Source organism: Phoenix dactylifera, chromosome 1 (genome assembly GCF_051530095.1).
Source record: "Phoenix dactylifera cultivar Ajwa chromosome 1, Ajwa_hap1_PhDact_Kaust_v1.1, whole genome shotgun sequence".
Taxonomy (NCBI): domain Eukaryota; kingdom Viridiplantae; phylum Streptophyta; class Magnoliopsida; order Arecales; family Arecaceae; genus Phoenix; species Phoenix dactylifera.
Window position 1 is genome coordinate 2,339,985 of NC_143190.1, and position 14,570 is coordinate 2,354,554.

Consider the following 14,570-nt stretch of genomic DNA (forward strand, 5'->3'; position numbering starts at 1 on the left):
TTAGATATATTCGTACTAGAACTGTATGATCCAGCCATTTAGCAAAAAAAAAAAAAAATGATAATAGTTGGAGAGACCTGCTCTCCTTTCTCTGACCAAAAATTTAAAAAAATAAAAATAATAGCTTTTTAATACTTTTAGAAGCTTTCGTTTATTGACCAGGATTTAAATAACAGCAATTATTTAAATATTCTTCCAGTAGTCGAGATGCAAGAAAAAGAAAGATTAGTGATGATTCTCATTCTAGAACAATTTGTTCCTGAATGATCTAAGATTACTATGTATGGTATGCTATATTCCGATAATTAAATATTCCTAAGTATCCACGATTAACTTGTTTGGTATGCTATTTTAAGATCACTAACAATATAATATCAAAATACCTTGGATATATTCTATATATTTTGCAACTATTAAACATAATTTTCATAAAAAATCATAGAAAAACATATATGAACATAAACGAAATTATCAAAACTTGTTATTCCATGTCAATTCAATACGCCCAAAAATTAACTAATACTTGTTAAAGTAACTCCGGAGGATTATCAAATCTTGCCAACTATGTACAAAAAAAAACCTTTCCAACTAGAAGAATTTTTTTTATAGGATCTCAAACCTTTTCGAGCTAGAACTGTTTTCAAAGGACTGACATTTTTGGAAATAATTTTTCTTGCTAGACTATGGAGTATTTTTATCTCTGAATTTTAGCCCAACATCACTACCTTAGATGATCTTGGAAATCTATTTTTAAGGATGTGTTTAACATCACTAGGTTAAGCGGTGACTATAAAAGTAGGTTGGGATTACTACCATTTAAGATTATTTAGGTTGAGCAGCAACCAAATATAATGATCTTGTTATCTCTACCTACATATTGGAGTCTTTACCCTATACCAACTGCCACCCTATAATAACCCTCATTGTCCACCAACTAGAGAGCGAGTCTACAAATTTGTATCCTAGATAGAGAGCGTCTAGGGATGAAAACGAATCGAATATTAATATGTCCATATTTATAACTATATTTTTCAACAAATATGGATATGTTTACAGATATTAAACAGATGCTAAAGTTAATATTCATATTTGTTCTAAACGAATATGAATACGAATTGGATATTAAGTATATCCATATTTATCATAAACGAATACAGATACAAAATATGATATTAAACATATCCATATTTTCTTACCTGAATATGAATATAAATTAGATATTTTTTTATATTAATCAAATTCGAACAAAATTCAAGAATGAAAACTAGTAATAAAGAAATGATCACAAAAAAAAGATTCAATTAAAAAATATTAATTTTAATAAGTATTTATTAATACTAAAAGCTAATAATTTCATAAAAGATATACCGCTCAAAGTTGGTCATCGCCGAAGTAGATGAGATCTATGGCGCTCCAAGGCATCACAAGATTGTCGCCGATTGTAATCGCCAAGTGGAAACTAAAAAATAGATGGGACCTTCGAAACTCTAGTTGTTTGAAGACGATGAAAAAAAAAGAGGGACGAAACGGATGAATGAGAGGTTGAAGTCTTTCACGCATGCTGGGTGATTCAAAGGATTTTATTCAAATTGGATATTCCATATTTGGGTTACTGTCTAAAATGATGGTCATCTGATATTTAGGTTACTTTTAGTTTAGCTTTGATTAATTACATAATTGATTTCTTAATTTAACTTAACTTAAATTTCTTTTTTTTCACTTACTCTTATTATATGAATATCGAAATTTGGATCCGAATCTAGAAAAATTAAATATATCCGCATTCATATTTGTTTTCGAAAGATTTTTGAATTAACTATCCAAATTTATATTTAGATCTAATTGGATAAAAAAATAATATCCAAATTTGAATCTGAATCGGATTTGAGAATCGATACGGTTAGAATAATGTTAGATACGCCACCAGCCCTGAGTGTCTGCTATGTATCCCCGATCCACAGATGTCAGGGCTGAACCGGGTTTGAGTCGGTAGGACTGTTGTCGACTGACCGCAGTCCACGCGGTGTCGGCCCCCTTGAACCGCTACCCAATCCCCCGAGTGCCGTAAGGAGGCCGTGGAGAGGCCTGGCCTCAATCCAAATCCCCAGTACCCCTCCTCCCCCCAGCTCCGAGACTCCCGTTCTACCAAAAACTCCGAGGCTCCCGGACTCCAATGGCAACGGCGGCCACCGCATCGGCCACCAGATTTGCCGCCGCCGCCGGCGCCCTCCATGGATTCCGGTGGCGGACCTCTCCTCTGACGCACCGCGCATTCTTTCCCAAGCCGCGGTCCGCTGCCTCCCTCCGGTCCCGGCGGCACTTCCTCGCCCCCGCCGCCCTCCACAAGCACGACGTACAGATCAAGGAAGAAGGCCAGCCCGAGACCCTCGACTACCGAGTCTTCTTCCTCGATGGCTCCGGGAAAAAGATCTCGCCTTGGCACGACGTCCCTTTGCAATTGGGCGATGGTGTTTTCAACGTTATCGTCGAGATCCCCAAGGACACCAGCGCCAAGATGGAGGTGGCCACCGACGAGCCCCACACTCCAATAAAGCAGGACATCAAGAAGGGGAAGCTGCGATACTATCCGTAAGATTCTTCCCACTTCGATATCTTCTTCCTTCTCTTCTGCTGTTCTTTCGGCTAAACATACTTCTTTTTACGGCTGATCTTTCTGGAAATCTGCTTTGGATTTACAGCAGTTTAGTTTTTAAATGGGAAGATTTTATCTTTATGTTTATTGGGTTGCGATTTCTTGATATCATAGAGCGGTCATAGTTTTGTTAGGATTGGATTGCTTGAAGATTTTACCTGGGCGCAGTCTACTACAGTCTTTAGAATTGGAGATTATATGAGATGATTGTCGTTTGAGAGATGTGAGAGAGAATTTTGAAGTGGAGACCAGTTAGATGCAAACAGGAGTGGAAGGTTTTGTTGAACTCATTCCGGGCATAAGAAGATACCTCTTCTCTGAAGTTATCCCTTCAAATTGGTGAATATTTGAATAACTTAACTCTTACAAGTGGAAATCATGTTGATTTCTACTCTCAAACATATAATGTGACAATCAAATGTTTATTCACTCATAGAAATTGTTTGAAGAACAATTTAGTGAAAGGTCTAATCATTTGAGTTGACATCCATCTAGATATTGATACATTTAATTTGCATGCTATGACTATGTATGTATGCTGAAGATTTATCAATAGTATAAACTTTCAAATGTTTTCTTGAGAAAATTGTCTCTGAGAACTTAGGTCAGTATATAAATAATATAGGGGCTTAAGGCTTAATATCATTTAGAAAAATGACCCCCATGCTGCACGATCTGAAAAACATAACTTATTTGGGCTTTAAATTTGATGATAGGCAATTTTTATTTCCAAAAGGACTTTTCTATGAAATCCAGTCCAGAAAGGTAACATGAATAAGAATCTAGGAAGCAAAGTGGTTTAACTAAGATCATGCCCTTAAAAACATGATCTTAAGGAGCTGCATTATTGATTTATTAGAATTTGATGCCTAATACAGTCATGCAATTAACATCTCCAAAGTTTGGATGCTTGATGCTTGCTGGCATCATTAATGAGATAACATAATCATATCATAAATCAAATTTTGATAAAGCTGATATGATACTCATACATTTTTGTTTTCTATGTACATTCTCACTTCCTATACATTTCAAATGTCTCATATGCTTTATGACCTATTTATTTTATGATGAGAATTAAGGTTCGCCGTCTCGGTACCGTGCTACATTAGCACAATGTCCGTATGGTACAGTACAAAATTTTTTTGGTGTACCAAGTGTCGATACGCCACCTGTATCGATTACTGATACCAAACTGGTATGGTACGGTACGTTCTATACCGTCCGGTTCGAGCCAGTACGGCATACCATGATGAGAATACTGATGTAGATAACTGGGAAGGCTGAATTGAGAAATGGATGCATAGATTCAGCTTAGGGATTTAATTGACAGTGGAGAAGTAATTGAAACCAAATTAGATAGTGTGAGCATATGCCCTGATGGTCTAAGGAGCTTTGACAAATATGGGGGATAAAATTTGTTTGGGGCCAAGCAGGGTCAAAAAAGAAAGGATTACCTAATAAAGTATCCGTGGAAGTTAGAAAATTTGAAAATGCTTTCATCATTGATTCTGGTCATCTCTAGAACAAATGCAACCAAAATTTTTGGTATCATTATGATTGTATGTTGTTTGGTACCTTATTATATGTTTATGTTGTTTAGAGACCTTGTAACTAGAAACCTCATGATATGTTATGAAAGGATCAGATGTACCTGTAACAAAATATATTTGAATAAGTTTGTAATTTTCTGTAATTGATTGTTGCATTCTAATGCATCAACCTCAGGTACAACATTAACTGGAATTATGGATTGCTTCCACAAACATGGGAAGACCCATCTTTTGCCAACTCAGAAGTTGAAGGAGCACTTGGCGATAATGATCCAGGTTTTTTAAGCATCCCTTGTTATTTGCTTGAAATTGGCACACCTTGATCATTACTAAGGTGTTGTGTAATGAAGTAGTGGCAAAACATGCAACTTCTTATTGCGATATTCTTCCTTGTCTAGTTGATGTTGTCGAGATAGGTGAAAGACGGGCTAAGATTGGTGATGTTCTCAAAGTAAAGCCCTTAGCAGCTTTGGCCATGATTGATGAAGGGGAGCTTGACTGGAAAATAGTTGCCATTTCATTGGATGATCCTAGAGCTTCTCTTGTAAATGATGTCAATGATGTTGAAAAGCACTTCCCGGTAAGCCTAACTCTTTCAACCATCATTCTTGTTAATTCTGGATTCTTCTGGATATATAAATTTTCTGCATTTCATGAATAAGATCTTTTATGGCTTATTCCCCGCCATATGTTTTCTTCAGCTGTTTGATTCCATAGTTGATGCATCATTGTCCTTTTAAGGATGTGGGAGTTCAAGCAGGTCGGGTTTGGATCTTTTTCTTTTTCTTCCTTGGAGATCTTTTGCCTGCCAAAATTTGAATTGTGAAGTTGGATAAATTCATTCTATTGGTAGTTATGGTCATAAAACCTCTGCTGATAAATAGGAAAGTGTTCATCATACACCCTTGAATCACAAGTCAGCCCACTGGCTTGCCCACATTCCAATTTCCCAGATTATATTTTACACTTTTATTTCAAATGTTTTAGATGTGCATGAGGATTAAACATTTCAATCTGCATGTTTACAAGTACTACTAGTGGAGGAAAAAAAATGGATAGCGTGTCTCATATGCAGCAAAAATGTGATGCAACTCCCTTAGGGAGAGAAACAGTGTAGAAGGGTCATGAAAGAGGAGGAAGAGGCCTTAGTTAGCTAAAGGAAGGTTATGGAACTGATAACCCTGGGCGAAGAAGGATAGAAAAACTCCACTGAAATAGTTGGGTTAACCATTTAAATTCTTTGCTGGTTAAGGCTGTGGTTTTATATGCAAGTGCCACAAATATTCAAAATGAGTTTTACTTTATCTGTGAATTCTGTAATGCTTTTATATTCTAAGTCATAAATGAGTTTATCAAAATGCTGCTCAAAGGTGCCTGACCTTTTTTTTAGTGTAGAGCTACCAATCGCTTTGTTGTAGTAGATTGAGACATACTGGTCAATATATAAGTTGCTATAACCTACATGGCTTCCTTTCTGGAAACTTGGGTTTCATTCTACCAATCACTTGTATCATAACTTTTCAATAAGTGCTACATGAACCTTCTGCTTCACAAACATAAACATGGTTTGGTGATCAGTATTGTCAACTCGGTATCTTTTTCTGCATGATTACTTTGATGCTTCCTGTATGTGGTGAGTCTAGATATGATAATATGCTTTCATACAGTGAAAGCTCATGACCCCTTTCTTGAGCCTTTCTTTTTCATTTTATTTTAATCTAGTTATTACCCCATCTTCTGCTGTTATTTGCAATAAACATAATTTCTTACTATAGTTTGGAAAATTGTGTTAAATAAGTACCTAATCTACTATCTGCTTATGACAATGTGTTCAATGTCATGTAATGTCATATTATGGGTGTTTGGTAGTGCATTTAAGGCTATTTCTTGAAATGAGTTTCCTTTGAAACAAAGTTGTTTCAAAGATGACAAACTTGCAGACATCCTTGTCACCTGACAGTAAGATTGGCTGAATTCAACAACATTCTTGCATGTCAATATTTTTTAAATGACTAATTGTGTTTATGTGATCATTGTGCTCGGAGACATGCTGAACTAGGTAACAATTAAATTGGTTTTATAGTTAACAATTCTCTTCAAGTGGTCCTCTGGATGCTCTTCTATGCTAATCCACATTAGCACATTACACCATATAACTCTGCTTAAGTATGACAATTTAATGGACCACTTTAAGGAGCTCTTCAACTTCTAACTACCACATGATTCAGCAGAATCGAGCCTTAGCGACTACTGGAGTTTTAGCACCTATGCTGGCAGGGATAATCTGAATTGCATATTTCAAACTACTTGCTGTCTTCATAGTTGGCGTGCACTCTATTTAGTTCTTATGCATTGCACAGAATTTAAGTTGACTTTACATCTAATATCTTAGAAGAGAATGCCTTGTGGGCATTATGCTGGACATGCAGAACACTAGTTGCTTTGCACCGGTTTGTTCGTTGTTCTGCTTTCCAAATTCTAAGATTGCCAAGAGGCGAACATACTAAACTGCAAACATGAAATGAATATTGTAAAATATGTTAAGATCCATGATCTATTTGATTTAGAAATATACTGATTTACTAACAATAAGCATAGCAAATATTTTTTACTCTGGAATTCATAGTTTCTATTAATTAAAGTTCTTTGGCTTTAATTTCTCAAAAATGTGCGATCTATTATAGGATATATGATCTTTTTTAGTTTTGTAAGTATTACATACAAATCAATTATAGTAAGTGCTCTATCAAAAAAAATGATAGCAAGTGACTATACCTTGTGTATCAAATGTGTCTGATCCGATCAAAGAGAGAAGGAAGCAATTCATTCAATGTGCTCAATGCGGACCTCTCAAAGAAAATAATGAAAATTTGAAAGTAGGGTTTTAGACCCTTTGTCCCCAAATTTAGGTTGGATTCTCATTTAGTTAAAGAAGGTTAAAAAAATAATATGTTACTAGTAGGGACAATCATAAAAAGCTAAAGCAAGGTTCACCGTCTCAATACTGGACTCCGTACGGGTGCCACACTAGCACAGTGTTAGTACGGTACGATACAAAATTTTTTTGGCATACTAAGTATCGGTACACCACCCGTACTTGGTACTAATACCAAATCGATATAGTACAGTATGCCCTATACCGTCCGGTTCGAACCGGTACGGCGTACCATGAGCTAAAGTGTTGATCTTAACTTCTATATCGACTGTCTTCTATCTCATGGCCTAATTCCTCCTAGGCCGAAAGATACAATTTGGTTGAATATTTTCAAAAACAACAATATATAGCTTGACAATTGCATTCTATGGGCCTAAAAGGCCTTGAAATAGGGTCATCCGGAGCTTGATGGGCCTACCAGTGAGTCACCACATTTTAGATATCAAAAAGTTACCTAATTAAGAAAATAGATGGTGCATATAGATACAATATGTGTAAGTTATACCCTCTGAAAGTTTTGATGGCAAATCAGCTTGAATGTGGCGGATCTTGCTCACAAACCCTGTCTAGACCTACACAAAGTGACCAAAGAAGTGTTACTTGGACAAGACGATTTTTAGATTTTTCGTTGTGTCCCATGTGGACATGATATGACATGCGTGTTGCATGTGTCAGACGTGGTGGATACAACTCCCTTCATGGTTTGCTTGAGGCTCCCAATTTTCACATCTACCTTAACTTATGGCTTACCAACAAACGAAATTAAAAAGATTGCCTTATCCCAAAGCCCAAATCAGTCTTGTGTCGTGCAGAGAAAGAAGGTAAAATAAAAAATGAAAGAAAGAAATAAAAAAATAGTGGAGTGTGGGCATGATATAACTTTTTGTCTTCGTCTCCAAGCTGTCTTCCTCAAGCCATGCCTCCAGTATTGTCTCCCGCAGTCTTGTTTCCGTATCTCCACTGAGCGCTCAAGCGTCCTGCAGTCCTGTTCTCTTGTCTCCAGTAATATTTCTCTCCTCTCGAGAAGAGAACCCTAGCAGATCTAGAGAGAGTTATGTCCATCACTTCCACCACCATGGGAGGCATGTCGTGGAAACCCTAGCAGTCCATTAGGGTTTAGAATGAAACGTTCTACAGCTGCATGTCTTTAGGAAAGTGGGTTAAAGATCAAATGGTAGACCCGATCCACCAAAGAGGCAAGAGGATTTGGCTTTATTATAGAAGATACTTCAAATTTGCCCTTAGTGGTTCAGAAACAGAGCTAGTATATGTTTAGTTTGTGTGTCACTACATGTCTATGTTGCATATGCCTCTACTCTGTACACACGCATATATTTACATATAGACATGCACATATGTATATGTATATACATACATATATGTGTATATATGTAATAGCTGCCATGTCCCTTTATCTTAATTTTCTGAGCTTGCCATGTTGGACACTTCATGATACTTGGACACTTGACCCTCGTGTCCAATGTCTAGTTTAAACCGGACCACAATGGGTCTAGAAATCATCTTTGATCAATATCCTACCCATTTACTGACAACAATATTTAAATAATTACTAAAAGGAGCACTTTCTTCCGAAATTATATATGTATATATCGAGTTAAACTTTCATTCTTTATTGGATATACAAATTCCTGACGAGGAGCCATAAGGACATTGTCATAAATGTAACAAAAGTTAATACAACAAGCACCTTTACTCTCTGGATTTCACAATTTTTCCATGAGGTTATCTGGCTTTGTTTTTCTTGTTTTAGTGGATAGAAAATAATAGTTCATGTGACATGTGCACAATCTGTACTGGATATATGGCTTTCAGCTCTAGATGACAACTGGTAATTGTCTGTGATTATATCTTGTGTACTACATGATCTTGCTCTGATTTCTTGTTTTACCTAGGAAATGCCTGACAGCCATGTATAACATCACCATTAAGAGGACTGCATGCCTTTTAAAATATGGAAACCTTGTGAGGATGTTTCCAACAAAGAATACTTCAATTTGAATCATAGTTTGTGATTTGATTACTCTTTGCTAACTTTTGGATGTTCTCTGTTGCTTCAGGGCACTAAGAATTCTAAAATTTGAATTGCAGTTTGTGATTTGATTACTTTTTGCTTACTTTTGGATGTTTGCTGTTGCTTCAGGGCACTCTTATGGCTATAAGGGACTGGTTTAGAGACTACAAGATACCAGATGGAAAGCCTGCTAATAAGTTTGGACTTGGAAACAAAGCAGCCAACAAGGTAAACATAGCATGTTTGACTTCACTTCTTTGCGTTCCATGCTGAATTTAACTTGGATAAGTGGCATCATTTCTTCTTCTTGCCTCACAAATTGATCCACCTCTTAGTTAATCTCATTTACATAATTCAGCTATTGTGCCTGATTTTTGATTGTTTCCAATGCTTTCTAGTTTTATGCAATTCTTATTGATTGCAAAAGCAATGAATGTGTGAGAAAATTTGATTGGACAGTCATATGGTGAGGTTTACTGTTGAGGAGATGGTTATGCACCCTTTGAAGCTTTGATATTTGATCATGAACTTATGAGAAAAATTTGAAAAAAAGGGAGAATCTTGCATGACAAGTTTAGGGTGTGGAAGAACTTGACATAGTAACAATCTAGCATTTAGCTGGGAATTCTCAGTGGATCATATTTCATTTCAAAGGCATGAACATATCAAAATTTCAAAAAAAAGAAAGAAAAAAAAACACATTGCCCAATGTCACAAAACTTCGAAATCACCAATGAGCATATTTGTCTAGATATTCAACCAGTCTTACATTTATGCATTAAACTATTCTAGTGACTTTTGTTTCATGAAAATATTTTGAAGAATCATTTTAAAGATCAATGTCCAATGAATTAGGAGTGTGAGTTCTGTTGTTAGTTGTCAGGAAATGGTTTATTATGTGATGAACTTCAGATTTGCTTGTGAGATTGGGTACTTTTTCTTGGATCTCATCTATATTAAGTGATGGTAACGATGGTTGTTTTGGACAATAGTGACTCAAGTCTTTCCTTTCTACAAGATTTGTGAAGTCATTCTGGTCTACCAGATCAAGTGATTAGCTGGCTGGTATGGAAAACCAGGTGTGTGTCCATCTTGTTGGGAGAGAAAAGTGTAAGCTAGCTTTGAAGATCCAGGAAAAAAAGGGGACTGACAGCTGACTATTCGGCATAGTATGAACCTTTACATGGATTCTGACTTAATTGGGTAGGACTCAGCTAGTGATTGGTCAAAGCCGAGATGACCTACTGGTTCATGAAATCCCTTCTATTGGGCCTCACTTGTCCATGTGTCTCAGCTACCAAATTTCTGACCTTGCCTTGACACACAACTTTTCTGTATTCATATGAAGAGCAAGGTTCTTTGATGTTAATTATGTGTATTGTGAAAGAGGGCATCACCATGTAACTCTTAAATGTAACATGGAAACTTGATGACAGTTTATTTGATAAGCTGTGCCCTTTATGGCATTTTCTGTTCATTTATACAGTTTGATGGTTCTGGAGGTGCAAGTGACAGCACAAGTTGTCGGCGTGAAAATTTATGTTCAGCATTTTCTAGACCATCTTTTGCTGAAGAGGATTCTTTATGTGCATTTATAAAATATGATTCGGGTTTTAGGAGACTTTCCAACCTGTGTAGAGATATTTGATCCTTAATTTACATTAGATACTTTACAAAGAGAAGCAGGATGTGAATATGATGGTTGAGTGTGCAGTAAATCTGTTTTTTTCCTCAAAATTCTCCTGCATGCATGTGGCTGAGTGTAACTATGTCTTTGTCGTCTTTCTGAGAGGACTGATCATTTATAAGTGTCAATAAGGTTCAAAACTTCAAATTTTGAAATGCTTTAGATTGATCAATGACAAAGTTCACTTCAAGAACTTTCAGAATTGCCAGGTTATTTGAAAAACCTATAAAAGATGTCATGAAGCGAAAAATTGCACACTTCCTTTGGTTTATGTTAAGGAGCCTCGAATGCCTGTTATAAACTTGTTGTGAAGCTCACAAATGGGAGATTGCATATTTCTAATCGATTCACAATTAGATCCTCACTGCTTATCCCTGACCATCTTTGTTGGCTGATAATTGGTACGGAAAAAAAAACTGCCATTTGTGCTTTAAGGAGGACTAGAAGATTTCTCACCCTATTCACAATGACTTGGTGGATATGTTGCGATCTGATGTTAAGATACGATCGCTGCTTTCTATCAATTTCTGTGTTAAGAGTTTCCTGTTGTTGGGCACCAGCAGTTTATCCTTTGATGAAAGGTTCCATGTGGGTTAGTTGAAGGTGAATGCAAGCTTTCACCTGGTAAGTCGCTGCTCCACATATCCAAGAGTTTTTTGCTTGGCAGTTTTACCTTCCCTGATAAATTTATGACATGGAAATTGGAGTCATGTCTCATGGAACTGCTTATGTATTCGAGAATTGGCGGTATTAAGATGATATAAAAGGTCGAGAAGGCTTCAATATTTGAGGCTAAAAAAGTACACTTTCTAGTGAATTCTTGGTTTAACAGATTCTTGATATGAGCTTGTTTAGCAGTGGAGTAAGACCACCCCATGACTATTTAGGCATTCATCATGGTGTGCTGTCTGAATACACAGGAGAATGAAATCCAAACTGGATTCTTCAGGAATCATCAGAAATGGCCTGGGGCAAATCAGCATGAGACAATATGGTCTTAGTGATTTTCAGGAATGGGGAGGGGCAAATTATCTTCAGATGTGCAGAAGCCTTCAGGGAAAAGCTTGCAATTAGAGATGGACCATTGGGAAGTATTTAATGGTATTCCCAAGATTTAGGTCTGCTTGGATGATGCTGTTAGTTTGGTATTTTTTATGTTTTCTACTTGACCTGCTTTTCTAAGTTTGTTGGTACAGATGCTATTTGACTATTTGTATCCTGTCTGAATAGGATACAAATACCATCTTATAATAACTACGTGTCTCTTTTGATGCATCTAATAGGAACAAGGAGATGATTATCTTTATTATTTATTACATGCCCGAGCAAGTTGGAATTTATGTTGTCTCATCAACACTACATGCTTGCTTCTTGGTGCTTGGACTTGGTGCCCGTGCTTGCCAGCGTCTGATATGAACTATGCATTTTGAATTTAATGTATTCCTTTTAAATCTGGATGCTAATTTTTTTAAGAAAATTGGAAGCGATACATTATCCACTCATTTCTATGTTTTACTCCTTGTGATGAATAGGATTATGCTCTGAAGGTTATCACGGAGACGAACGAGGCATGGGCTCAATTAGTTAAAAGGTCGGTACCTGCTGGAGAGCTTTCATTAGTGTGAGTACTCCTCTGAAATTGGCAATAAACACTGGAATTGGCAAAAAAGGCTGTCAGATTTTCTCATAATTTGCTAAGCATCTGACATATCCATGTGTTAATTTTGATTCTGAAACTTAAAAAAGTTTATGATGTGATTGGATTGTCTGGTTCTAATAGTTATGGAAGTATGATTACACAATCACCTTTTTCTTGGTCTGATGACTTTTCAGAAGTTGAAGACCAGGGATAATATTACAATTCCTATTTTCTAATCTTGCTGCTAATCATTTGAGTCATGTTGAGCAAGAATATTCTAATTTTTGGTATCGGATCATCAATTCAAGAACATCTCTGTTGCCAGCAGAGCAGAATATTATCATAGATGCCCTTCAGACCGTATGGATAAAGTACAGCCAATAGAATTTTGCATGGGTGACTTTATTTATTATGTCTTTGTTTTCTGAACTAAAAAGCAAAGAAAAGTTTAGTCTTTGTATTGAATCATGCTTGATCAACATCCATCACCAATATCAGCTTTAACTTTCTTGCTTTGCCATCAGGACTAAATAACTTGAGTGTATTAACTTTGAATTGATCGTTTCTTTTACTAACTTTAAGCTGGTGCCGCTGGACCGATCTGGTCGTTATTTTGGCCTGAATGGGCTTGTGGAAATAAGATTCTCATATTTCATAGCAATGAAAAATTAATAAAAAGCAGGAAAAAATCATTTTTCCACCGGTTGAAAATTAGGATTTTTTTTTTTCTCTCAAAAATACTCTTAAGCCATTAAAATTCATGAGTAAGATCTTTTTCTTTATTAAATATATAATATATTTGATACATTTTTTTTAGAAAAATAGAAGCTCAACCAAACATAAGTCACTCTCAGAAAAAAATTTTCTCACGAACCAAACGAGTCCCAAAAAAAATATCTCTTCTTTTTTTTAGCCAAATAAGAATGGTTGCTACCATGGCATGCACCTATCATCACATAATCGAAGCTTCAAGGAATTATTATCAGCATCCCCTGTCCCAATGACCAATCGGCAAGGATCTCCCCTTGAAGTGCGCATTGATGCGGTCTCTTCTATTTTGACGGAATGCAATAGTGATGCAATTGGGTTGGGTGCATAAAGGTTTATAAGCCAGTGAGAGAAGGGAGCAAGGCCTTGGTCCGGAATGAGCAAAGCCTAACCATGGATGTAAGACAAGGCCCTCGACGTAGTCATCCTCCAAGGACCCTATGAGTGGAAGTTGGAATCATTCAGTTTTTGGAAACAACCTTAAGTCCTAGTAGCAATTTTGACAAGTAGATTGATAGTCTAACACATTTTAGCAAAATGCCGTGCAAGTCACATTTCTTGGCTGTTAATCATGCTCAATATATTTTTCTCTATAAAACCCATCACAAAGAATAGGACATTAGACTAAACTGTTGTACTTTATTCTTTTTTTTTTTCTTTCTTGAGAAAAATGAGGGTGTTATTCATCGAGGTGGGTGCAACTTGGGTTGAGGGGTTGGGCTCAACCCAAACAGACCTGCTCAACCCAATAATTGGGTTGGGTGGAAGGTTTATAAACCCGGATTGTATTTTTAGGAGTAGTATTAACATAGGGCCCACAACCTAAACCAACTTGACCTGACCTGATTCAATCTGACCCGATAGATAAATAAACAAATAAATAAATAATTTATATCTATATAATTTTATAATTATATCTTTAATTTTATTGGAATACGAGTAAGTGTCATTAAAATTTATCAATGATTAAGGCTTTGATTCAACAACAATCAATCCAGTAAAAACATCAGAAACCTTTGTCTTATTTTAAAATTTTAATTAAATTTATTTTAATTAAATTAAATGGCACAACCGGACAAATCCTACCAAATCCATTTAACCTGACCGAACCCAAAATTAGCTCATATTAGGTTAGGCAGGGTTAAAGAATCTCAAAATCAAGTCTACATTAGATTGGGTTCGGGTTTGCCTGGCCAACTTACCAAGGCTGCCAACAATGTGTTTATTTATCTAAATAAAATATTCAATGATATTTAGGAATCATTTTATTTTTTTATTTATTTGAGTGAATTGATGTCCATTT

General features: G+C 36.2%; 1 protein-coding gene across 2 annotated transcripts; it reads left to right on the top strand.

Annotated features, from left to right (window-relative positions):
* The first annotated feature begins 2,067 nt into the window (after positions 1-2,067).
* LOC103705705 (soluble inorganic pyrophosphatase 6, chloroplastic-like) lies at positions 2,068-12,735 on the top strand. 2 transcript variants are annotated; one of them, XM_088716837.2, is made up of 6 exons: positions 2,068-2,589; positions 4,382-4,482; positions 4,605-4,786; positions 9,303-9,401; positions 12,144-12,297; positions 12,393-12,735. In XM_088716837.2, the coding sequence occupies exons 1-5, from the start codon at positions 2,174-2,176 to the stop codon at positions 12,288-12,290; spliced, it is 945 nt and encodes a 314-aa protein (XP_088572963.2). In that variant the 5' UTR covers positions 2,068-2,173; the 3' UTR covers positions 12,291-12,297; positions 12,393-12,735. The 2 variants fall into 2 exon arrangements, with proteins under 2 accessions (XP_088572963.2, XP_008787749.4); XM_008789527.6 differs by lacking the exon at positions 12,144-12,297 and having other exon boundaries at positions 2,071-2,589.
* The last annotated feature ends 1,835 nt before the right edge of the window (positions 12,736-14,570 follow it).

Excerpts from the sequence above, each read along its gene's own strand:
- LOC103705705 (XM_088716837.2), top strand. The coding sequence starts at position 2,174 with ATGGCAACGGCGGCCACCGCATCGGCCACCAGATTTGCCGCCGCCGCC. Across the intron at positions 4,787-9,302 it reads ATGTTGAAAAGCACTTCCCG|GGCACTCTTATGGCTATAAG; the intron begins GTAAGCCTAACT and ends CTGTTGCTTCAG. Across the intron at positions 9,402-12,143 it reads GAAACAAAGCAGCCAACAAG|GAACAAGGAGATGATTATCT; the intron begins GTAAACATAGCA and ends TGCATCTAATAG.